The 27,268-nt window shown below is 38.0% G+C and overlaps 1 protein-coding gene across 2 annotated transcripts in view; it reads right to left on the minus strand.

The window, feature by feature from the left end:
* PAN2 (PAN2-PAN3 deadenylation complex catalytic subunit PAN2) overlaps positions 1-27,268 on the minus strand; it is a 588,859-nt gene that overhangs the window by 492,267 nt on the left and 69,324 nt on the right. For both annotated transcript variants that reach the window (XM_090383685.1, XM_090383686.1), the window contains exon 5: positions 10,598-10,716. In XM_090383685.1, the coding sequence (XP_090239811.1) occupies positions 10,598-10,716 (119 nt within the window). The remainder of the gene's footprint in view (positions 1-10,597; positions 10,717-27,268) is intronic.

The following is a 27,268-nucleotide window of genomic DNA, read 5'->3' on the forward strand; positions in this document are numbered from 1 at the left end:
TAAGAATAGAAACAGGTGCACGTATACCTGCGTGTACACCAATGCTAGGAGTTTAGTAAATAAATTTGATGAATTTGAAGTATTGCTCAAAATGTTAAAGGCAGATATTGTGGGGATTTCAGAGACTTGGTGTCACACAGATATAAGGAATGCAGAACTGAAATTTGGGGAGTACAATGTGTACAGAAAAGATAGACAGGATAGGAAGGGAGGAGGGGTTATGCTATTAGTTAAGAAATACATAAAATCCAAGGAAGTGAAGCCAGTGGACATTGCTGGACAGTGCAGTGTCGAGTCAGTTTGGTGTAACATAAGCATTGGGAGATCAAAATTGAGCGTGGGAGTGTGCTATAGGCCTAATGACTCTGATGAGTATAATAAGAAACTGAACAGGGAAATAGAGTGGGCCAGTAAATCAGAGAGTCTTATAATGGGGGATTTTAATTTCCCAGATATTGACTGGAATTTGGGGGCTGGTCACTCACAAACTAGCAAGGCTTTTGTGGATTAATTGGATGATTGTTTTCTACATCAGCATGTTCGGGAGGCAACTAGAGGGAGTAATACTCTTGATTTGATTATCAGTAGTGATTCTTCATGCATTAAGAATCTGCAGGTAAATGAACCACTAGGTGGCAGTGATCACAGTGTGCTGAAGTGGGATTTACTCAAAGAGGTAACTACCATCAGGGGTAAAGGGAAGGGTTTTTGCTTTCGTATAGGCGACTACGATGGACTGAGACAGTATTTAAATTCCATACAGTGGGTCCAACTGATGATGTTACCAACAGCAAATTCAAAATGTGAAGCATTCAAAGAACTTATCTTGGAAGCTACTAGGCTTTATATACCAACTAAGAAATATTGTTCAAGGTTTAGGCCTAAGTGGATGTCAGATGAACTAATGAGACATATGGCAGAGAAGAAAATTGCATGGGATACATACAAATTAACACGTGACACAGAAGCCTATGATAGATACAAGTTGATCTGTAACCAAGTTACAAAGGAGGTTAGGTAGGCGAAGGCAGATTACGAGAAATCTTTGGCAAGGGATGCAAAGAAAAACAGCAAAGAGTTCTTTACTTATGTAAACTCTAGAAGAAAGGGGATGAATCAGATTGGTCCACTTGATATTGATGGGTCAACTGTTGATGATCCTGCTCAGGTAGCTAACAAACTAAATAAATATTTTGAATCGACATTCACACATGAGTAGTTATTTAGCGAGGGGAATGCCAGAGGTGTATTCAACTCTGGTAGTAAGCTAGAGAATCTTGTAATAACTGAGAGTAAAGTGGAGGAGAAATTGTTGAAGATAAATACAAGAAAGGCACCTGGGGTGGATGGGATCTATCCAGTTATATTAAATGAGGCAGCAAAGGAAGTAAGCAAACCCTTAGCCATAATTATGAGAGCTTCCTTGGACTCAGGGGAAGTACCCATGGACTGGAGATGTGCAAATGTGACTCCAATTCACAAAGGAGGATCAAAGGGCGACACAAGTAATTATAGACCTGTTAGTTTAACTTCTGTTCCCAGAAAATTAATGAAGGCACTGGTTAAAGAAGCACTGCAGGATCATCTAGACAAGACTTCAGTTATAGCTCAGACACAGCATGGTTTTGTTAAGGGGAAGTCTTGCCTGACCGATTTGATTGGATACTATGATGCAGTCACAAAAGAACTGGATACAGTCAATAACTTTGATATTATATACTTGGATCTTAGAAAGGCTTTTGATACCGCTGCACAAATTGGAGCAGTGTGGCATTGGAGGCAAATTGCTGCTATGGATAAAGGGGTGGTTGAGGGGGAGAAGACAGAGAGTGGTAATCAATGGACACTGCTCATCGTATACTAATGTTATTAGTGGAGTCCCTCAGGGTTCAGTATTGGGTCCATTATTGTTTTCTGTATTTATAAATGATACTGATGATGGTATATCAAGCTTAATGTCCAAGTTTGCAGACGATACGAAGGTTGGCAGGGTTGTCAAGGACACTACTGACACTATGATACTGCAACAGGATCTGGAAAGGTTGAGCAGATGGGCTGAGAGGTGGCAAATGAAGTTTAACATTGACAAATGTAAAGTACTACATATGGGAAACAGCAACCCCAGAGCAACATATCAACTCTGTGGTACTACACTGACAGTGGTAGAGAATGAAAGGGACCTGAGGGTGGTTGTGCAGGCAGATATGAAGTTTTCTGAGCAGTGCAGACGGGCTGCAAGAGTAGCTCATGGTGTATTGTCGATGATATATAGGAATTTTTCTAGCAGGGATAAGGAGGTGATTATTCCCTTGTATAAGGCAATGGTCAGGCCACACTTTAGAGTACTGTATACAGGTCTGGAGGCCTCATTTCAAGAAGGATGTAGAGATGCTGGAACGAGTACCGAGAAGGGCAACAAGATTAGTGAATGGAACAAAGGGGTGCTCTTACGAAGAAAGGCTTAAGTTTTGCAAATTACAGTGTCTGGAGACTAGGCACCAGCGAGGTGATCTGATAGAGGTGTATAAAGCCTTGAATGGTTTGAGCATGCTCAATGCTGATGGGATTCTTCCTCTTGCTCAGAATAATCACGTGAGAGGGCATAAATTCAAATTGAGGAAGGACAGATGTAGGATAGACGTGAGGAAATTTGCCTTTAGCCAGCGGGTGGTTGTTTGGTGGAACACACTTCCATCCCTTGTCGTGGAAGGTCATAGCCTAAATAAGTTTAAGGCTCAACTGGACAGGTATTTCGAACGAACAGAGGTGTGAAGTGGAAGTGGTTATTTTTTATTTATTTATTTATTTTATTTTATTTTATTTATTTATTTTTTTTGGCTGATGCTGCATAAGCTTGCTTTCTTGCATCAAATGCCTCTACTAATGCTAATACTAATGAGCAATAAAACCACCATCGATGAACTCCTACAAAAATTTAATTCCATCCGCAACAGACTAAAATATACTTTGGAACTAGAAGATAATAGTATTAATTTTTTAAATCTGACCATATATAAATTCGATAACAAACTCAAAACGCGAACATACAGGAAAAAGACACATACAGGAAAATTCCTACATTTTCATTCCCACCCCTAACAACACAAAAAAATCAGTATTATACAACCAAATCTACAATGTGATTAAATACAATCATTCCCAGGACAATTTGACTACAGAACTACTATACCTAACAAAAACCTTTATAGCTAGAAAATATCCCAAAGAGTTAATTCAAGAAACCATATTAGCTGTAAAAGAAAAAATTAATAATCCTCGCATTGTTAACATTAGTACTGATCATACACAAAATACAAAATACAGGATCATCTAGACAAGACTGCAGCAATAATTCAAACACAGCATGGGTTTGTTAAGGGAAAGTCTTGTCTGACAAATTTGATTGGTTATTATGATGTGGTCACAAAGGAACTGGATGCGAAAAATAATTTTGATATCATATACTTGGATTTCAGGAAAGCTTTTGACACTGTTGCGCATGGAAGACTACTGTACAAATTGGAGCAGAATGGTATTAAGGGTAAGTTGCTACAATGGATAAAAGGATGGTTAAGTGGGAGAAGACAGAGGGTGGTAATCAATGGGTGCTGCTCTTCATGGACTAATGTTATTAGTGGAGTCCCACAGGGTTCGGTGTTGGGTCCACTGTTGTTTTGTGTATTTATCAATGATATTGATGAAGGTATATCAGGCTTAATGTCGAAGTTTGCAGATGACACAAAGGTTGGCAGGGTTGTTAATGACAGTAATGGCAGTGTGCTACTGCAACAGGATCTAGATAATTTGGGCAGATGGGCTAAGAAGTGGCAACTGAAGTTCAACCTTGACAAATGCAAAGTACTGCATATGGGTAGAAGTAACCCCAGAGAAACGTACCAACTGTGTGGTACTACACTTAAGGTGGTAGAAAATGAAAAAGACCTGGGAGTAATTGTGCAGTCAGATATGAAGTTTTCTGAGCAATGCAGACAGGCTGCTAGGGCAGGTCATGGGGTTTTGTCAATGATATATAGGAATTTTGCTAGCAGGGAAAAGGAGGTGATTGTCCCTCTGTATAAGGCAATGGTCAGGCCACGCCTTGAGTACTGCGTACAGGTCTGGAGGCCTCATTTTAGGAAGGATGTAGATTTGCTTGAGCGTGTACAGAGAAGAGCAACACGATTGGTGAGGGGAATGAAGGGATTCTCTTACCAAGAGAGGCTTAAGTTCTGCAAATTGCAGTGGCTGGAGACTAGGCACCTGCGCGGTGATCTGATTGAGGTCTATAAGGCCTTGAATGGGTTGAGCACGCTGAATTCTGATGGGATCCTTCCACTTGTTCAGATTACGAACCTACGGGGACATAAGTTCAAATTAAGAAAGGACAGATGTAGAATAGATGTGCGGAAATTTGCCTTTAGCCAGCGGGTGGTTAATTGCTGGAACAAACTTCCATCTGTCGTTGTGGAAGTTGATAGGTTAAATAAATTTAAGGAGGAACTGGACAGGCATTTGGAGGGAATGGCGTGATGATTTTTTTTTTTTTTTTTTTGGCTGATGCTGCATAAGCTCCTACACTTGCTTTCTTGCATCATGTGCCACTACTACTACTAATACTACTACTACTACAATAGTCACACTTCTGTATCATAGCCAACTTGCACCTCAGCTCCGGAATATTTTTAGAGGGACAAACATTACACTGATTTTTTCATCGTATAATTAACTAAGTACTTTTTTCAGCAAATACAGAGAAACATAAATACAATATTTAAGACATAAAGAATATAATATAACTTATAAAATGCCAATCTGGATGTAATGCATGCTACATAGGTAGCACCACCACAAAAAATGGAACTTCCACAACAGCCAACACAAGAGCATATCATTATAATAGTTTCAAATCAGACCAACCAGGAACTGAACTCAGTCAGCACGTACACTCTTTTAATCATGATCCATTAATAGATAACGCAATTACACTAATTAAACTTAAATTGAATTATAAGATATTCCAGTACAAAGCTCTAGCTACAGAATGGTTCCACCAAAATAGATCATACGAAATTTTAAACAATAAATTACCCACGAATCTATCACCAATAATGCACAGCTCACACAAATCAAATTTCCACGTGTTCAACGTAATGCATTCTGGGTACTACGATACTATAAATCAACGCTCACAACTCATGTCACTCACTAACTGATGACGACGACATCGAAAGCTTCTAATCCAGCTCTTGGTTTTTCAACACGCGAATCTTCTTCGTATAATTTTATAAATGACAACCAGGAAAAAGTGGTGCACTTCCTCTTCCTAGAGACATGTTTTTAAATTAATTAATCTATTAAAAATTACTTTCCTTTATGTAAATTTAACCCTAACCAATACGGATCTAGAGGTGAGTACTAAGATAATAAGCTTTGCTAAGAATCTTAATAGATAATCAACAGTACTTCAAGCTTTCAGCTGTAAAATTAGTCAATATCTTTCTTTTAATTTAAAAGCTATTTAAATGACATGAAATTCTGATATATTCATATCTGAAGAACTGTGCTAATCCTGTTCCATTTTTAACATCAGTATGTAATCTTTAATGAAGTCACCTTTTGTGTTTTATATTCTGAACTGGACTCTTTAGGTACAGAAATTCAAAAAAAAAAGTAATTTCTGTTATCATCAACACATGGAAATATTTTAAAGAGTTAACATGATCCATCTAATGATGAAAACACACATACCCATTTTTATGTCAGAGAAAGAGAGACAGCGGTCTCAAAACATCTTTGGCATAACGAAAATAAATCACACATATGCAGTAGAATATCATTATGAATGATTTTAAAAATATTTGCATTTTAAGCAACGAAAAGGTGCAGAATATAGGAATGTGAAGCTGCTTTGTGTAACATAAACTGCATATCACAAAAGCTGTGGCTTCACACAACATACAAGGCATTTGTAATCTATGCTTCATAATCCTATGAGAATCTGGCTAAGGAAAACCTTAAAAAACCATGATAATTTAAAACTTAAAGGTAGAAAATTGCATCACTTCAAATTACCAGGTTCAATAATACAGTATTTCATTTTAGTGGAGACTTCCATCTTTCAAATTTTTTATGTTGTATGGTAATAATGAATTCTGAAAAGAAACAACTTTACAAAGGCAGAAAAAAAATAAAAATTTGAATCTGAGTATATTTTTTATTACAAGATAATTTGTTTTAATATAAAATATTAATACGAACAAAATTGCATATTCCATGTAATACACATTATTTAATGCAGAATATAGACAAACCCATTTAAAATGAAATGGTTTACAGCAAATAAACTGATAGAACAAACAAATTCCAGCAACCCCTTCACTTAGAATTTTATATGTTAAGGGAAAAACTTTTAGCATTAGTATTAGTAGAGCATATGATGCAAGAAAGCAAGCTCATACAGAATCAACCAAAAAAAAAAAAAAAAAAAAAAACATTTCCCATTCACTTATCCATTTGCACTAAAAGTTTGTACAGTTCTTCCTTGAATTTATTTAAGAATATTTGCAATAAACTACCTGCTGGCTAAAGGCAAATTTCTGCACATCTATTCTACAACTGTCTTTCTTTAATTTGAATTTATGCCCACTCAATTGTGTAGTCTGAGCAAGAGGAAGGATCCCATCAGCATTGAGTTTGCTCAAACCATTCAAGGCCTTAAACACCTCAATCAGATCACCACGCAAGTGCCTAATCTCCAATTTGCAGAACTTAAGCCTTTCTAGCTAAGAGTTTAACATTAACCTTTTAACATTAACAACCCTTTGTTCCTCTAACCAATCTCGTTACCCTTCTCCGTACTCATTACAGCAGCTCTACAATCTTCCTAAAATGAGGCCTCCATACCTGTATGCAGTACTCAAGGTGTGGGCTGGCCATTACCTTATACAAGGGGATAATCACCTCCTTATCCCTTACATATCAAAGTTCTTATATATCACTGACAAAACTCCATGAGCTGCATCTCTAGCAGCCTGTTTGCACTGCTCACAAAACTTCATATCTAACTGCACAATTACCCCCAGGTCTTTTTCATTCTCCACTAACCTGAATGTAGTACTGCACTGGTGATACAGTGCAGTACTACATTCAGGTTAGTACCTGAATGTAGTACTGCACTGTATCACCAGTGCATAGTACTACATTCAGATACTACATTCAGGTTAGTACCTGAATGTAGTATCTGAATGTAGTAACAATGGGCCCAAAATCAAAAAACTAGGAGACTCCACTAATAATATTAGCGCACAAAGAGCAGTGTCCATTGATTACCACTTTCTGTCTTCACCCACTAAACCATCCCTTTATCCATAGCAACACCTTGCCCTTAATACCACACTGCTCCAATTTGTACAGCAATCTTCCATGTGAAACAGCATCAAAAGTGTCCTGAAATCCAAGTATATAATGATATCAAAATTATCTTTTGTATCCAGTTCCTTTGTGACCACATCATAGTGTCCAATCAAACTGGTCAGACAAGACCTCCCCTTAACAAACCCATTCATGTATCTAAACTATAACTGCAGTCTTGTGATCTGAAAATTGATTTAGCATTAGTAGAGGTATACGATGCAAGAAAGCATGCTTATGCAGCATCAGCCAAAAAAAAAAAAAAAAAAAAAAACCCCTCCCATTTCATCCCTCCATTCGTTCCAAATGCCTGTCCAGCTCAGCCTTAAATTTATTTAGGCTATTAGCTTCCACAACAAAAGATGGAAGCCTGTTCCACCAATCAACTACCCACTGGCTAAAGGAAAATTTCCGCACATCTATTCTACAACTATCTTTCCTCAATTTGAAACTGTGGCCCCTCAGGTTCTTAGTCTGAGCAAAACGAAGAATCCCATCAGTATTCAGCTTGCTCAACCCATTCAAGGCCTTATACACCTCAATCAGATCACCTCACAGGTGCCTATTCTCCAGGCACTGCAATTTGTAGAACTTAAGCCTTTCTTGCTAAGAGCACCCCTTTGTTCTTCCCCTCACCAATCTTGTTGCCCTTCTTTGTACTCATTCTAGCAACTCTACATCCTTCCTAAAATGACGCCTCCAGACCTGTACACAGTACTCTAGGTGTGGCCTGACCATTGCCTTGTATAACGGAATTATCACCTCCCTGCTAGCAAAATTCCTATATATCACTGAAAAGACTCCATGACCTGCCCTGGCTGCCAGTCTGCACTGCTCAGCAAACTTCATATTTGGCTGCACAATTACTCCAGGTCTTTTTCACTTTCCACTTCCCCTGATTGTAGTAAAATTGAGTCCTTTTGTAAAGCTTGTAGTATCAAAGACAGCACGAACAAATGAGCTTGGAGCATTTTTCAACCCGAATGGCATTTTCCTGTATTGAAATAATGAATCACAAGTGGTAAAACCAGTTTTGTATCGATCTGAGGGATGGACTTTTATCTGGTAGAAACCACTTTCTAAATCTAATGAACTAAAATAATGTGCATTACCCAGCACATCCAAAATTTCGGACATGTTTGGGATCGGATAATTGTCCACTATGGTCTTTGCATTTAGTTTATGGAATTTAGTTGTCTATATGATCCTACAATGTTTCTTTAACCAGTGACTCCATTTTTTTCCCCGGAACAGTAGTTAAACTAACAGGTTTGTATTTACCCATATCACCCTTTGATCCCCCTTTGAGAACTGGGGATACATTTCACATCTCCATTCTGTGGGGACCTCCCCTGAGTCTAAGGATGCTCTATTAATTATTGATAAGGGTTTTCTTACTTCCTTTGCTGTCGCCTTTAATATAACTGGATAGATCTCGTCCACCCCAGGTGCCTTTCTTATGTTTAACTTCAACAATTTCTCCTCCGCATTGCTCTCAGTTATTACAAAATCATTTAGCTCCCTATTAAAGTTTAATAAGCTTCTGTCCAACACTTCCCTGTAGAATTCCTCATGTGTTAAGGTAGATGCAAAATACTCATTCAGTTTGTCAGCTATCTCAGCAGGATTGTCAACAGTCAAACCATCGATATCAAGTGGACCAATCTGATTCATCCCCTTCCTTCTAGAGTTTATATACGTAAAGAAGTCTTTGCTATTTTTCTTTGCATCCTTTACCAAAGACTTCTCGTAATCTGCCTTCACTTGCCTAACCTCCTTTGTGACTTGATTACAGACTAAGGTAGCTTAGGCATTTGTGTTGCCTGATGATAATTTTTATGCATCCCATGCATTTTTCTCCTCTGCCACAAGTCTGATTAGTTCATCTGACATCCATTTAGGCCTAAACCTTGAACAGTATTTCTTAGTTGGTATAAAAAGCCTAGTAGCTTCCAAGATTAATTCCTTCAATGCTTCCCATTTAGAATTTGCTGTTGGTAACATCATCAGTTGGTCCCACTGTATAGAATTTAAAAACTGTCTGAGATCACTGTAGTCACCTTTATGAAAGCAAAAACCCTTCCCTTAACCCCCCTGATAGTAGTTACATCTTTAAATAAATCCCACATCTGTACAATGTGATTACTGCCACCAAGTGGCTCCTTTATCTGCAGATTCTAATTGCATGAATAATCACTGCTGACAATCAGATCAAGTCTATTACTGTTGATCTGATTATCATCAGTTTTAATCCCTAAAGTGTGAGTTTCAGAAAATGTGTGGGCTTGATTGGTGAGAGAACCTGTGGGTCCAAGAGCAACACACTCTGTGGAGCAAGATTCATGTTTGTTTTGTAAAAATGAAAACTTTATACAGATATTTTTTTAAATATTAATTTGTTCTTACAAATTAACATTTCAAATAATAATATCTTGATGTCCAACATAACAGTGAAATTATCAAAATTAACACGAAAGCCCACTGGTCTCCAAAAATGTATATCCTGATGCCTGGATGCATTTCAAAAACACATTTCTCAAAAGGTTAAAGAGTATCTGACTTTGCAAAAAATATAAAATGGAATAATTTAAAACTCGTCATGGAAATTTTTTAAATAATAAAATTTCGCTCAAACAAATAAAATTAAACAGTTCACTCTATGCAAGAGAAGATAAAAAGGCATTTAATGACCAAAAAATATAAAAGATAACTGTAGAAGAAAATCTAAATACTAGATACTGAATGATAATCTAAATCGGTAGCGTGAAATCATACCATTTACCTAAACGTAGTGCAACAGAGATATCTCATTTTTTAATGAGGAATGAACACTGGTATTATAGAATTAAAAATGTGTAAAAATACTTACCTTTTCAATTTGAACTTCAGGTAGCAGTTCACAAATTAAAAAAAAAAAAAAAAAAAGCAGAATTGTCTAACTTTGCTTAAGATTACTGTTCCATTACTAAGCCTACAGCACTGAAATAAAACTGAAATTAACTGAAGGAATAAAATTTAGTTTTAATGTTGTCTCAAAATGAATTTTTAGAAAATTTAACCGAAAGGATTACTACTGACTGTAGAATCCTGACTCAGTTCTAAATTAGCTAACAGAGAAATCAAAGTTTTGTAAAAATGACAAATTGCAGTACCAACACAAAATAAAGTTTATTAAAAGTAATTTTACCTTGTAGAAAAGCCACAGGTAACTAAAAGATTGCCATGGACATCAAAATCTGAGAGCATTCCAGAGTGGGCATCAATACTGTGTTCAACATTTAAAGAAGTAGGATCACGAAGTGTAATCTAACAAGAAAAACAATTATTTTGTTTCATATTTAACTCTTATTCTTTTTCTTTTAATGGTTTTAAAATAATATTTTAAAATTCCATTACTATTTAAAAGAATATTTTTAAAATATTAGGCTCATTAAACAACTGTTCGATTAAAAGTTAATTAAATAAAAAACTAGGGTCTTCGCCTCTTGCTTGCTGCGCTTGCTTCCTTTGATAAAGTAAAATAATAGTTACACAAGCTTTCGACACTGTGTGTGTGTCTCTTCCTCTGCTATGAATACATAAACATGCTACATATGGAAATCAAGAATGGTACCACGTGGTCATGTTAGATAAACATAGTGCATGACCATGCATAAACAGGAGCTTGTTTTACCACAGTAAAACAAGCATCTGTTACGTAATTTAGTATTTGTTACATATTACCACGTAGCCTGCATCTCTCTTCTCCCATTGGCTGAATAAATATCACTAGGAGGAGAATTATTTTAATGTATAGAAAGATAGCAATTCAATAAACAATGTCATTCAGGTGTTGAAATGCTAATTGTTTACCCAGACACAAGATCTTACTTGGTGCATGCATTAGCTACTCTGAAAGAGTGCATTTTTGTTCTCTGCTAAAGAGATTCTTTTATTACTTATTGGTTTTTGCTATTTTTTTGGTTCAAATTAGTACTGCAATTATTATTTGTGTTTATCTGATAAAGTAAATGAAATGGTTTCTTACTTGACCTTGGAAATTACTTGAAAATTACAATTAAAGTAGGAGAGGCTTTTGCTGCCACTATACTGATTGCATCAATATAAAAACAATATTCTTTTCTGTAATTATGGTAGTATAATTAATATTAGAAGTGTTTTTATTAAGTTAAAAAAATTATAACTGTATAACAATATGAATATGACTTTGTAATATAAATGTATTACATAATACATAATCTATATAATATCGGTGTAAAAACACCATAGACAACTCTTAAAGGAAAAAAACTACAATAGTAGTGTTAAAGGGCATCATTTCAACTGTATCTCATATTGTGCTCATCCTTCACAACGAGTTACCATGTTTTGCACTACACTGAATAAGTAACACTTCACTAACAGAGAAGACTATTGTTACTTATTCTCAGTGGGCACCACCACCACCCAGACAGCACCATTTCAAGGCTAGTTGGCCTTTGATCGGTGGGTGGGTGGGCAGGCAGGCACCCTGGTATTGAAAACTCATTGTGAAGGATGAGCACAATATGAGATACAGTTGAAATGATGCCCTTTACACTACTATCATAGATTTTTCCTTTAAGAATTGTCTATAGTGTTTTTACACTGATATTATATAGATTTTTTTTTTTTATGAAACCCCCAAACACGAAAGGTATCAAAACCTATAGTACTTGGTACCGTGCATGGGTTGAAGGGGAAGTATGGGGGGGAGGGGGGGATGCCGGAAACTTTGCTCTAGAGACTAAACATGGGTTTCACCACTTGAAGCCTCCAATAAGCAAAGTGGTGGTATTTCACCGGTTGATTAAAGTCATCTACCACCTGCATAGATAATTAACTCTTAAAATAGTATGGCCAGTTGCATTTAGTCTTAATTAAATAATACATAATGTAATTGTATGTTCCTTTCTGCAGTATTTTGTAAACTTAATTCCATCTTTTGTAAGTTTTCTTAAATTTAGAGAATAGCTTAATTTCTAATATTTTTAAAATGCAATTAATGAAATAATTTATGGAGTTCATCCTAAAATATTTTGTAAGTTAAATTCTTGCCTTAATTGTGTTCGGAAAGGCATTTTTCGAGCCGTCTCCCAGTTTCCCCGAAGTAGCAGCTAGTGCAGTCACGGCAAGAGATGCGGTAGACCAATCCGCTCTGTAGTAGTGTGGGGACAGGTGTTTTCACTCTGGAGACGAGGGATCGTAACTTCCTGCCTGGGAGTTGCACGCACTTTATCCCATGTGATTTTCCCTCGTCTCCAGAGTGAAAACACCTGTCCCCACACTACTACAGAGCAGATTGGTCTACCGCATCTCTTGCCGTGACCGCACTAGCTGCTACTTCGGGGAAACTGGGAGACGGCTCGAAAAACACCTTTCCGAACACAAAGGAGCAATCCGCTTAGCGGATGTGGAGCACTCAGCTATTGCCGAGCATGTCTGGGCAACCCACCATGACATTGACCTACACCGCGATGTCGTGATTGTGGATAAGTCCCGCCATTATCTGCGCCGCGCCTGGTTGGAATCATTAAACATCAAATGCTCCAATACCTCAGTGAACAGGAACAGTAGTTGTCAAGTCCACCCTATCACCGAAGCAATGATTCTGTCCATGGACAAGCGCTGGCCATGTCCACATGCATCACAACCACAGGCTTCAACCTCAAACAATTAGCCACGCGCTTCACGTACCAGATTGGCAGTACACACCTCCATTATAACTGTCATTTCATATCAACTGAAGAAGGTTAACTAGATAACCGAAAGCTTTATGTATCCATCCAATATATGTATGTTTCCTATTAAACCTGTTACAATCTATATTTGTATCCGTTTCGCTCTGAGCAACCATAATTTTAATTTTAGTAGTAATGAATCCGGAGCGCATAAGCCTCTTCAATCATATTCGGGGATTATTGCTTCCCAAATGCATTTTTCAATGTTAAACCTCAATTGCCACTTCTCAGCGCAACTGTCTAATTTATCTAGGTCTTGCTGCAGTGGTATACCTTGATTCCTGTCATTGACCACCGGCCAACTTTGTATCATTCACAAACTTAGACAATAAGCTTGATATATCTTCATCAATTATCAATAACCCTTTACAGTCCAGCATTATTTTCACTGTATTCCCCATGCAGTCAAGCTCTATTAAACACACAAATGACTAATTGAAATGTGATAATCAAATATTATTTTTTGATTTCATTAGCTAATATAATTTTCAGCCTGGTCTGTACTTGTTAACAGGAGAGACTGCTTCTACAGGAATGGGATACACTTAAATAGAAAGATTGCAAGAATATTTGCTGAAGCTATCGAGGCAGTGTTAGGTGGGCCGAAAAACTGCTAGATTGGCGGGATACAAGGACTAATAGATTAACAGTAGCCAGTGGCAGAGGTGAAAGTGATTCTTGCACTGCTTCTACTGGAATGAGCCTGGAAAACAAGATGCAGGGTATTTCAGAGCCTGCTGGGAGTCATTGCAGTACAAGGAAACACATGGGTTGTGTTAGGGAAGCTAAGAATAGGAACAGGTGTGTATATATACCAATGCTAGGAGTTTGGTAAACAAATTTGAATTTGAGATATTGCTCAAAACATCAAAGGCAGATATTGTTGGGATATCAGAGACATGGTGTCACACAGATATAAGGAATGCAGAGCTGGAATTTCAGGAGTACAATGTATACAAAAAGGATAGACAGGATACGAAGGGAGGAAGGGTTATGCTATTAGTTAAGAATCACATAAAATCGAAGGAAGTGAAGCAGTCGACATCGCTGGACAGTGAAGTGTCAAGTCGGTTTGGTGTGACATAAGCATTGGGAGATCAAAATTGAGAGTAGGAGTGTGCTATAGGCCTAATGACTCCGATGAGTATAATAAGAAACTGTACAGGGAAATAGAGTGGGCCAGTAAATCAGAGAGTCTTATAATGGGAGATTTTAATTTCCCAGATATTGACTGGAATTTGTGGGTTGGTCACTCACACACTAGCAAGGCTTTTGTCGATTTATTGGACGATTGCTTTCTACATCAGCATGTTCAGGAGGCAACTAGAGGGAGTAACACTCTTGATCTGATTATCAGTAGTGATTCTTCATGCATTAAGAATCTGCAGATAAAGGAACCACTAGGTGGCAGTGATCACAGTGTGCTGAAGTGGGAACTACCATCAGGGGTAAAGGTGACTACGGTGGTCTGAGACAGTATTTATATTCTATAAGGTGGGACCAACTGATGACGTTACCAACAGCAAATTCAAAATGGGAAGCATTCAAGGAACTAATCTTGGAAGCTACCAGGCTTTACATACCAACTAAGAAATATTTTTCAAGGTTTAGGCCTAAATGGATGTCAGATGAACTAATGAGACATATGGTAGAGAAGAACAATGCAAGGGATATATATAAATTAATGGGTGACATAGAAGCTTATGATAGATATAAGCTGGTCTGTAACCAAGTCACAAAGGAGATTAGGCAGGCAAAGGCAGATTATGAGAAATCTTTGGCAAAGTGATTTGATTTTATTGGCACAAAAACGAATGCGGTTATACTGCGCCTCTTTGGCAAAGAATGCAAAGAAAAACAGCAACAAGTTCTTTACCTATGTAAACTCTAGAAGGAAAGGGATGAATCAGATTGGTCCACTGGATATTGATGGTTCAACTGTTGATGATCCTGCTCAGGAGGCTAACAAACTAAATGAGTATTTTGCATCTACATTCACACACAAGGAGTTATTTAGGGAGGGAATGCCAGAAGTGAATTGAACTCTGGCAGTGAGCTAGATGATTTTGTAATAATTGAGAGGAAAGTGGAGGAGAAATTGATGAAGATAAACATAAAAAAGGCACCCAGGGTGGATTGGATCTATCCAGTTATATTAAAGGAAGCAGCAAAGGAAGTAAGTAAACCCTTAGCCATAATTATGAGAGCTTCTTTGGACTTAGGGGAGGTACCCATGGACTGGAGATGTGCAAATGTGACCCCAATTCACAAAAGAGGATCAAAGGTTGACACAAGTAATTAAGACCTGTTAGTTTAACTTCTGTTCCAGGAAAATTAATGGAGACAATCATAAAAGAAGCAATGCAGGATCATCTAGACAAAACTTCAGTTATAGCTCGGACACAGAATGATTTTGTTAAGGGAAAGTTTTGTCTGACCAATTTGATTGGATATTATGATGTGGTCACAAAGGAACTGGATGCAGGAAATAACTTTGATATCAGATATCTAGATCTTAGAAAGGCTTTTGATACTGTTGCACATGGAAGAGTGCTGAACAAATTGGAGAAGTGTGGCATTGGAGGCAAATTGCTGATATGGATTAAGGGATGGTTGAGTGGGAGAAGACAGAGTGGTAATCAATGGTCACTGCTCATCGTGGACTAATGTTATTAGTGGAGTCTCTCAGGGTTCAGTGTTGTTTTCTGTATTTATAAATGATATTGATGATGGTATATCAAGCTTAATATCCAGGTTTGCAGACAATACGAAGGTTGGCAGGGTTGTTAAGGACACTAATGACAGTACGCTGCTGCAACAGGATCTAGAAAAGTCGAGCAGATGGACTGAGAGGTTGCAAATGACGTTTAACATTGACAAATATAAAGTACTACCATATGGGAAGCAGTAACCCTAGAGTGACGTACCAACTCTGTGGTACTACACTGACAGTGGTAGAGAACGAAAAGGACCTGGTAATAATTGTGCAGGCAGATATGAAGTTTTCTGAACAGTGCAGACGGTCTACAAGAGTAGCTCATGGTGTCTTTTCAATGATATACAGGAATTTTTCTAGCAGGGATAAGGAGGTGATTATCCCCTTGTATAAGGCAATGGTCAGGCCACACATTGAATACTGTATACAGGTGTTGTGGGCTCATTTTAAGAAGGATGATGTAGAGTTGTTGGAACAAGTACAGAGAAGGTCAACAAGATTAGTGAATGGAATAAAGGGTTGCTCTTACGAAGAATGGCTTAAGTTTTGCAAATTACAGTGTCTGGAGACTAGGCATCTGCGAGGTGATCTGACTGAGGTGTATAAAGCCTTGAATGGTTTGACCATGCTCAATGCTGATGAGATTCTTCTTCTTGCTCAGAATAATCACCTGAAGAGGACATAAATTCAAATTGAGGAAAGACATGTAGGATAGATGCGTGGAAGTTTGCCTTTAGCCAGCAGGTAGCTGGTTGGTGGAACAGACTTCCATCCTTTGTAGTGGAAGTTGATAGCCTAAATAAATTCAAGTCTGGGCTGAACAGGTATTTGTAACGAATGGAGGGGTGAAATGAGAGTTTTCTTTTTTTTTTTTTTTTTTTTTTGGCTGATTCTGCATAAGCTTGCTTGCTTTCTTGCATCATGTGCCTCTACTAATGCTAATATATAAAACAGTATGAAAAAACTGTTTAACACACTTGCTGCCCTAATGCAAATTGCATTAAAAACAAACTGCAATTTTTGTGACTCAATGCAAATATGCATCCATTGAATTGTGGTCAATAAATGAATGGTGTAAAAGGAAAAGCACACGAAATGAACAACTGAGTGATATTGGCACACTGACTGAACCCTGGGATATTGCATGATAGCTGGGATTTTGTTTAATGTCAATTGCACTGGCTATAGAGCACTATAAAAGTTGTTCACAGTTTTCATACATTCTTTGCTTATGTTGAAGTTATTTTATCTAGTTTAATATTTTCCACAAGAAAAAAAAAATAAAATTTTTTGAAGGTTGTGCATGCTGAATTTTAATTCTTTAGTTTGTGGAAAATAAAAAATCATCCTTAGTGTATGTCTACTGATAAAATTTTAATATTATCCATTATAACCCTTTACCCTAAAAGGTTGTTATAATGGATCCACAGCCTGGGACATCAGGACTGAAAAGGAACAGGGATAGACATTATGTTGAAGCTGATGATATTGAATCAGATCTTTTTATATGTCACCTGATACTGAAATAGAATTCTATTCAAGTGATGCGGCTTCTGAATCTTGTTCGAATGCATCTGCTGATTTTAGAATGCTACAAACAACAGATGCCAGTGTTACTTGAAGTGATGATTCTTCACAGATGAAATCCATTTACTAAAAAGCACTGCCTACTTGTTCCAGGACTCCGAGAATGCCCACAGAGCAACTCAAAGCACAAACAAAGGACCCTCGCAAATATAAGCAGCTAGAAAACATGCTAAAATCTCTAATGCACACAATATTTCTTTCTGGAAGAAAATATTCACAAAACCTTCCATCTGGATGATTGATTATATTTTATACTTTACAGCCCCTATTTTGAATTCTTTTTTGTGGGTGGGCAGAGTTATAACATCCAAAATATCTGCAGAAATCTTTTCCTTCTAAATACATTCCTGAAAAATTTTATTCTGTCTGTTCATTCTTCAGATGCATATTTATTTATATCAGTTTTTTTTTTTTTTTTTTTTTCATTTAGTCCCATGATAACTCTGAAACACTCCTTTACTTTGTTTAGTGAAATCTACACCCAATCGCACCATATGGAACAATCAGAAACTATCTTATTTTGTAAGTTTCCTTTTTTAACTCTTAATTTCTTCAGGAAGATCTAACAATATTTCAATTTCACCATCTGAAAGGCCCTTTACCAGATCTTGACAGCATGCTAAATACTTCAACTAACACAGAGTATAAGTTACTTTGTGACTTCTACACTGAAAAAAAAAACAATGCCACCTGCCATAACAATTGAATATAAAATCAATAAACATTCACTTAGTTTTTCAGATCATTTATATGAAGTATAAATTGGATGGAATTAAAGTGGGAAAACAGATTTTATAATCAGAAATGTGAGTCATGCCAGTTTTTATATTAGATTTGAGGACAAGAGAGAAAAAAAAAACACCAACAGTTTCACTGGTTGAAACATTCAGACTTCAAAACAAGCAAACAAAAAAAAAAAACAGCCTGCTGTTAACAAGTGAATATAAACAGAGATTGTTTTTCAGATTCTATATGAAGTATAAATAGATTGCAGATTCTATATGAAGTATAAAAAGAATAACTCTGGAGACTAGGCACCAGCGAGGTGATCTGATAGAGGTGTATAAAGCCTTGAATGGTTTGAGCATGCTCAATGCTGATGGGATTTTCCCCCTTGCTCAGAATAATCACCTGAGAGAGCATAAATTCAAATTGAGGAAAGACAGATATAGGATAGATGTGCGGAAATTTGCCTTTAGCCAGCGGGTAGTTGGATGGTGGAACAGACTTCCATCCCTTGTTGTGGAAGTTGATAGCCTAAATAAATTTAAGACTCAGCTGGACAGGTATTTCGAACGAACAGAGGGGTGAAGTGGAAGTGGTTATTTATTTATTTTTTTTTTAATTTTTTTTTATTTATTTTTTTTTTATTTAATTTTTTTTTTTTTTTTGGCTGATGCTGCATAAGCTTGCTTTCTTGCATCAAATGCCTCTACTAATGCTAATGCTTACTGAGTAAGTACAGTAGGAAAACAAATTTCATAATCAGAAATGCAGCATTCTCAGTGCCCAACATCCAATTGAAATAGGACTAAAAGAACAATACATGCACTTAATAATTGTGGATAAATAAACATGGATTTAGCTTTTCAGATTGTTTATATAAAATGTAAATAGATGATAGTACAATAATTGCACCAGTAGAGCTGGAAAACAAATTCCATAATCAGAAATGCTGATGGCTGTATTGGATGTGACATTGGACCATAAAGAGTGGACCATAAAGGGTTAATAAATAGCATTAGCATTAGTAGAGGCATATGATGCAAGAAAGCAAGCTTATTCAGCATCAGCCAAAAAAAAAAAAAAAAAACCCACTCCCATTTCACCCCTCCGTTCGTTCGAAATACCTGTCCAGTTGAGCCTTAAATTTGTTTAGGCTATCAACTTCAACAACAAGTGATGGAAGTCGGTTCCACCAACCAACCACCCGCTGGCCAAAGGCAAATTTCCGCACATCTATCCGACATCCGTCCTTCCTCAATTTGAATTTATGCCCTCTGAGGTGATTATTCTGAGCAAGATGAAGAATCCCATTGGCATTGAGCATACTCAAACCATTCAAAGCCTTATACACCTCTATCAGATCACCTCGCCGGTGCCTAGTCTCCAGACTCTGTAATTTGCAAAACTTAAGCCTTTCTTCGTAAGAGCAACCCTTTGATCCATTCACTAATCTTGTTGCCCTTCTCTGTACTCGTTCCAGCAGCTTTACATCCTTCTTGAAATGAGGCCTCCAGACCTGTATACAGTACTCAAGATGTGGCCTAACCATTGCCTTATACAAGGGAATAATCACCTCCTTATCCCTGCTAGAAAAATTCCTGTATATCATTGACAAGACACCATGAGCTACTCTTGCAGCTCGTCTGCACTGCTCAGAGAACTTCATATCTGCCTGCACAATTACCCCAGGTCCTTTTCATTCTCCACCACTGTCAGTGTAGTACCGCAGAGTTGATACATTGCTCTGGGGTTACTGTTTCCCATATGTAATACTTTACATTTGTCAATGTTAAACTTCATTTGCCACCTCTCAGCCCATCTGTTCAACCTTTCCAGATCCTGTTGCAGCAGCATAGCATCAGTAGTGTCCTTAACAACCCTGCCAACCTTTGTATCATCTGCAAACGTGGACATTAAACTTGATATCCCATCATCAATATCATTCATAAACACCGAAAACAACAACGGACCCAACACTGAACCCTGAGGAACTCCACTAATAACATTAGTCCACGTTGAGCAGTGTCCATTGATTACCACTCTCTGTCTTCTGCCACTGAACCATCCCCTTTTCCATAGCAGCAATTTGCCTCCAATGCCACACTGCTCCAATTTGTGCAGCAGTCTTCCATGTGCAACAGTATCAAAAGCCTTTCTAAGATCCAAATATATAATATCAAAGTTATTCCCTTCATCCAGTTCTTTTGTGACTACATCATAGTATCCAATCAAATTGGTCAGGCAAGACCTGCCGTTAACAAAACCATGCTGCGTCTGAGCTATAACTGAATTCTTGTCTAGATGATCCTGCAGTGCTTCTTTAACCAGTGCCTCCATTAATTTTCCTGGAACCGAAGTTAAACTAACAGGTCTATAATTACTTGTGTCAGCCTTTGATCCTCCTTTGTGAATTGGGGTTACATTTGCATATCTCCACTCTATGGGTACCTCCCCTGAGTCCAAAGAAGCTCTCATAATTATGGCTAGGGGTTTGCTTACTTCCTTTGCTGCCTCCTTTAATATAACTGGATAGATCCCATCCACCCCGGGTGCCTTTTTTATGTTTATCCTCAACAATTTCTCCTCCACTTTCCTCTCAGTTATTAGAAAATAATCTAGCTCACTTCCAATGTTTACTTCACCTACGACATTCCCCTTCCTGAATAACTCCTCATGTGTGAATGTAGATGCAAAATACTCGTTTAGATTGTTAGCCACCTGAGCTGGAACCTCAACTGTTGAACCATCAACATCCAGTGGACCAATCTGATTCATCCCTCTCCTTCTTGAGTTTAAATAGGTAAAGAACTCTTTTCTGTTTTTCTTTGCATCCTTTGCCAAGGATTTCTCATAATCTGCCTTTGCCTGCGTAATCTCCTTTGTGACTTGGTTACAGACCAATTTATATCTATCATAGGCTTCCATGTCACCCATTAATTTGTATGTATCCCATGCATTTTTCTTCTCTGCCATATGTCTCATTAATTCATGTGACAACCATTTAGGCCTGAACCTTGAACAATATTTCTTGGTTGGTATGTAAAGCCTGGTAGCTTCCAAGATTTGTTTCTTGAATGCTTCCCATTTTGAATTTGCTGTTGGTAACATCATCAGTTGGTCCCACTGTATAGAATTTTAATACTGTCTCAGACCATCATAGTCGCCTTTACGAAAGCAAAAACCCTTCCCTTTACCTCTGATGGTAGTTACCTCCTTGAGTAAATCCCACTTCAGCACACTGTGATCACTGCCACCCAGTGGTTCCTTTATCTGCAGATTCCTAATGCATGAAGAATCACTACTGATAATCAGATCAAGAGTATTAGTCCCTCTAGTTGCCTCCCGAACATGCTGGTGTAGAAAACAATCATCCAATAAATCCACAAAAGCCTTGCTTGTGTGTGAGTGACCAACCCACAAATTCCAGTCAATATCTGGGAAATTAAAATCCCCCATTTTAAGACTCTCTGATTTACTGGCCTATTCTCTTTCCCTGTACAGTATCTTATTATACTCATCAGAGTCATTAGGCCTATAGCACATTCCTACTCTCAATTTTGATTTACCTATGCTTATGTCACACCAAACTGACTCGACACTGCCCTGTCCATCAATGTCGACTGGCTTCACTTCCTTGGATTTCATGTGTTTTTTAACTAATAGCATAACCCCTCCTCCCCTCTTGTCCTGTCTATCCTTTCTATACACATTGTACTCCCCAAATTGAAGTTCTGCAATCCTTATATCTGTGTGACACCACGTCTCTGATATCCCAACAATATCTGCCTTTGATGTTTTGAGCAATACCTCAAATTCATCAAATTATTTACTAAACTCCTAGAATTGGTGTACACGCAAGTATACATGCACCTGTTTCTATTCTTAGCTACCCTAACACAACCCATGTGTTTACTTGTACCGCAATGACTTCCAGCAGTGTCTGAAATATCCTGCATCTTGTCTTCCAGGCTTCTGCACATTCCAACAGAAGCAGTGCAAGAATCTCTTTCACCTCTGCCAGTGGCTACTGTTAATTCATTAGTCTTTGTCTCCCCCCAAGCTAGCAGTTTTCCGACCCACCTAACACTGCCTCGATAGCATCAGCAAATATTCTTGCACCCTTTCTATTTAAATGTATCCCATCCCTGTAGAAGCAATCTCTTTAACAAGTACATTCCAGGCTGAAAAAAATTCTACCCCTTGAGCCTTGCACAATCTTTCCAGGGCCGAATTGATCGACAAGGCTCTCATCATATACTCCCTCCTATCGTGTCTGGGCAGAATTGCAGACACTTTCAAATTCAACCCTACTTCACGACTTTTTTTCAACAGTGACCTGTACTTGTAAAGTAATTCCGCTGGTCTCCTACTCTTAATATCATTTGTGCCAACGTGTACAACTATATCACCTTTTGTGCCCTTAAAAGATGATATCTGCTCTACAACGTCAACAACATAAGCACTGGGAGATCAAAATTGAGAGTAGGAGTGTGCTATAGGCCTAATGACTCTAGTATGACTATAATAAGAAACTGTACAGGGAAATAGAGTGGGCCAGTAAATCAGAGAGTCTTATAATGGGAGATTTTAACTTCCCAGATATCGACTGGAATTTGTGAGTTGGTCATTCACACACTAGCAAGGCTTTTGTAGATTTATTGAATGATTGTTTTTTACATCAGCATGTTCGGGAGGCAACTAGAGGGAGTAATACTCTTGATTTGATTATCAGTAGTGATTCTTCATGCAATAAGAATCTGCAGAGAAAGGAACCACTAGGTGGCAGTGATCACAGTGTGCTGAAGTGGGATTTACTCAAAGAGGTAAGTACCATAAAGGTTGTTGTTGTTGTTGTTCTGGAGGCTTAATGGCACATAAGCTGCTAAGGCTATAATGTGCCTATTCACTTATTATATTAAAACATGAGTTTTCCCTAAATCAAAAGAAAATCTGAAATCAGAAATAATTGAAAAGCCCAGTTTGCCTGAGAAAGTCAAAAAATTCAGAAATATTTGCCTTATCACCAATGAGATTTTCAAGAGTTATTGGTTTATGGAGATTAACCAGTGAGATCAAGGATGAAGTTCTGGCTTGTTTATAATAGGGGCAGCCAATAAGAATATGTTTTACTGTCAAATTATTAGAACAATGTGTACATTGTGGTGGATCATCTCCTGTGAGTAAATGAAGGTGGGTCAGATGGGTATGTCCTATTCTTGCCCTTGAAAGGACTACTTCTTCTTGTCTCGATGTACGGATACTGGAGTGCCAGATTTTTGGATCATGTTTAAACTGAAAGAGTTTATTATTAGTCTGAGAGTGCCAGAGTGCTGTCCATTGTGATATGCAAGCAGCATGAACTGTTAGTGCATAATCTGATGCTGGAACAGGGATATTGGTTAAATCAAAAGTAGTTGGATTTTTTGCAGCTTTATCGGCCAGTTCATTGCCTAAAATACCAGAATGGGATGGAATCCAGCAAAAAGTGACCAGTTGGTTGCGTTTTTTAATTTTCAGTAATAAGCTTCTGATTTCATTAAGAATAGGGTGGACTTCATCTGAGGAATTACATAACGACATGATTGAGCTGAGGGAATCAGTGTAAATAACTGATTTGAAGGAACTGTCTGAACAGAGATTTTCTAAAGCTAGTTTGATTGCATATAATTCAGCAGAAAATATACTAAATTCTGATGGAAGGGAAACTGATACAGTTGTATTCGGAAACACTGCAGCTGCTCCAACATTTGAATTAGATTTAGAGCCATCTGTATAGATTGGGGAGAAGTCAGTATATCTTTGAGTGTGAACTGCATGAATTTGTTTGACATTTGATGCTTGCAAAGTATTCTTTCTCCATTGACAGAGGTAAGTGTCACAGGTTGGAAGAGGAGGAGGAGTCCATGGTGGCTGAGTACATGTGGCTACTTGTTGTACGGAATGGACGGAAATATTCCAAACTTGCTCCAATTCAAGAAGGCGAAGACCAGCTGGCTTTACTATGCTAGGTTTGTTTCTGTATAAGATTTCAAATGGTGGGTTGAAAAGGTATGACTGAACGGGATGAGAGGCACAACTTTGTATCTTTACAGCATATTTGAGTAACAGTGTTTTCCTGCGTAAAGCTAGTGGGGACTCGTGAGCATCAATGTAGAGACTATGTGCTGGCGACGTTCTGAATGCACCAATTGCAATTCTCAAAGCACTGTGCTGAATTGGATCAAGCCAGCGTAATACACTCTTTCTGGCAGAATCATAGACAGGAGCACCATAATCGAGACGGGATCTGATTAATGCCCTGTATAAACGAAGAAGCGAGGTACGATCTGCACCCCATGTTTGGGCAGATAAAGCTCTGAGTATGTTTAACTTTTTTAGACATGACGTCCGTACATTTTTAATATGGTCTAGGAAATTTAACTTGTTGTCAAGGATTAATCCAAGAAATCTGATGTTGCTGGTGACTGGGACAACGATGTTAGAAATTTGAAGTTCAGGATCTGGATGGAGTTTGCATTGTCTACAGAAGTGGATGGCAACTGTTTTCTGCTGCGAGAGCCGATAGCCGTTGAGGCTTGCCCATTGTTGAATTTTATTAAGTGATATCTGAAGCTGTCTTTCAACAGACCTCATGTTTTGAGAATGACAGGAGATGGAAAGGTCATCTGCATAAAGGTAAGTCTCAACTGTATTTGGAAGCTGCTTAGTGATAGAATCTATTCTCAGAGCAAAAAGAGTGGCACTCAGTACTGATCCCTGTGGAACACCTTCTTCCTGGATGAAAGTTGTGGAAAGGGCATGTTGGTATCGAACTTGAAATGATCTAGTATGTAAGAAGTTCTCAATAAATATAGGGAGGTTGCCTCGTAGTCCTAGAAGGTAAAGATCACTAAGTATACCATACCGCCAAGTGGTATCAAAAGCCTTCTCTATGTCTATTGAAACCATTACTAGATGTTCACGTTTGACAAAAGCATTACGGACGGCAAATTCAGCCTTGACCATAAGATCTAGGCATGACCTGTTTTGACGAAAGCCATATTGACTATGGCTCATTAGCTGTTCCGACTCTATGATCCAGACGAGTCTTCTGTGGATAATTTTCTCAAGAATTTTGCTGAGGCAGCTTGAGAGAGATATGGGTCTATAGCTATTCGGGTTGGATGGATCTTTTCCAGGTTTCAGGAATGCCAAAACTGTACAGTGATGCCAAGAAGCTGGAAAAACATTTTCTAAAAATATGCGATTGTAAAAGACCAGGAGGCAGCGCAAAGCTTTGTCATCAAGATGTTGTAGCATGACATAATAAATCCCATCTGGCCCGGCAGCACCATTGCGGGCAGTTTTAATGACATGTAAAAGTTCAGAATATTGCAGAGGTTTGTTATATGGGAGAAGACGGGCAGTTTGAAAATGAATAGCATGCTTTTCTTCAGTGTTTTTAATTCTTTGGAATGAGGTAGGATAGGCTGTTGCTGCTGAAATTTCGGCAAAAGTATTTCCCAAAGCATTAGCTATATCTACTGGATTAGAGAGATCTTTCCCATTCCAAGAGAGGATTGGAGAAGGTATGGTAGGAAACTTACCAGACAGCTGTCTAATTTTTTTCCATATTATTTTGGAATCAGTATTTCTGTGAAAACTAGAGGCAAAACGGATCCAGGATTCTTTCTTTGCTTGCTTTTGTATGAAGCGTGCTTTTGCCCTTAATTTCTTATAGTTAATAAGATTGACTGTGCTCGGACATTGCCGAAACAAATTCCAAGCTTTATTTTTTGCTCTCTTTGCTGTGGTGCATTTGTCATTCCACCAGTAATTATGATGTTTTCGGCCCGGGGGATTTGATAGTGGTATTGTATTTTTAGCCACATTTAGAAGATGCGACGTGATGTAATCTGTGGCATCATCAATATGTTGGAGGCGGATTTTTTCCTCATCAAGGTCGATTGACGATTGAAATTTTGCCCAGTCTGCTCGGACAAATTTCCACTTTCTGCACGGTTGAATTGAAGGAGTCTTTGCTATCAGAAAGTTGCATACTATTGGAAAGTGGTCACTGCCCATGGGATCATTTATTACATTCCACTCTATGGTTGGGACTAGTACTGGTGAACAAATTGTGAGGTCTATTGCTGATGTGTGTCCTGCTGGGAGTTGTACGTGTGTCGGTGCACCAGTATTGAGTATACTGAAATTTAGTGCCTCTAAAAAGCTTTCAATTAGTCGGCCACGTCTATCCAATTTGGGAGAACCCCATAATGGGTGGTGCCCGTTAAAGTCCCCTAATATACAGAGAGGTGGAGGTATCTGTATAAACAGGTCTTCAAGATCTCTTAAAGAGTAAGAACGGTTTGGTGGTAGGTAGATTGAGATAAGTGTTATTGCACTATGGAGAGTTATGCGAACAGCAACAGCTTCTATTTCAGTTTGGATTGGGATATGTCTAGTTGGGATCTTCGAGTTTACTAGGATTGCTACCCCACCATGGGCAGCATTAGCGGTATTTCGATCTCTTCGATAAAGGCAATAGTTCTTTATCGAAGGAGAAATTTGTGAGGTCAGGTAAGTTTCCTGTAGACAGAAGGCAGCTGGAGAATATCGGTTAATTAAGTATTGAATATCGTCAGTGTTGCAACGAAAACCTCTGCAATTCCATTGTAAGATATTGTGGTTCATTTAGGTTTAGTTGAGGATGATTCATCAGACTGTTTTTTGTTTGAGCACTTTTTCCGGTCTTTTTTTGGGAAGCTGGGGCGCCCAGTATCCATAGTGTCATTTGCATGAAGTTCTAGTATGGGTTCCTCAAGATCTGAGTGTACATCTACTTCCATACTATTGGTGGATGATTCAGGTTTCTTGTTGTCTTTGGTAGTTTTTAATTTTTCTTTATCATGCGAGACTGTCCGAGTATCAGTTGGGATGCTGATTGGAGTGTTGGTCGATTCACTGGTTTTAGTTTGATGTGTGTCTTTTCCTGAATTAGATAGTGTATTTTTAACCCAATTAGCCATAGATGTGCTGGGGGGTATTGATACATCTGTTTGTACTGCTGTTGAAATAAAGCTTCGAG

This window comes from Mastigoproctus giganteus, chromosome 10 (assembly GCF_048544385.1).
Source record: "Mastigoproctus giganteus isolate SK-2022 chromosome 10, ASM4854438v1, whole genome shotgun sequence".
Classification (NCBI taxonomy): Eukaryota; Metazoa; Arthropoda; class Arachnida; order Uropygi; family Thelyphonidae; genus Mastigoproctus; species Mastigoproctus giganteus.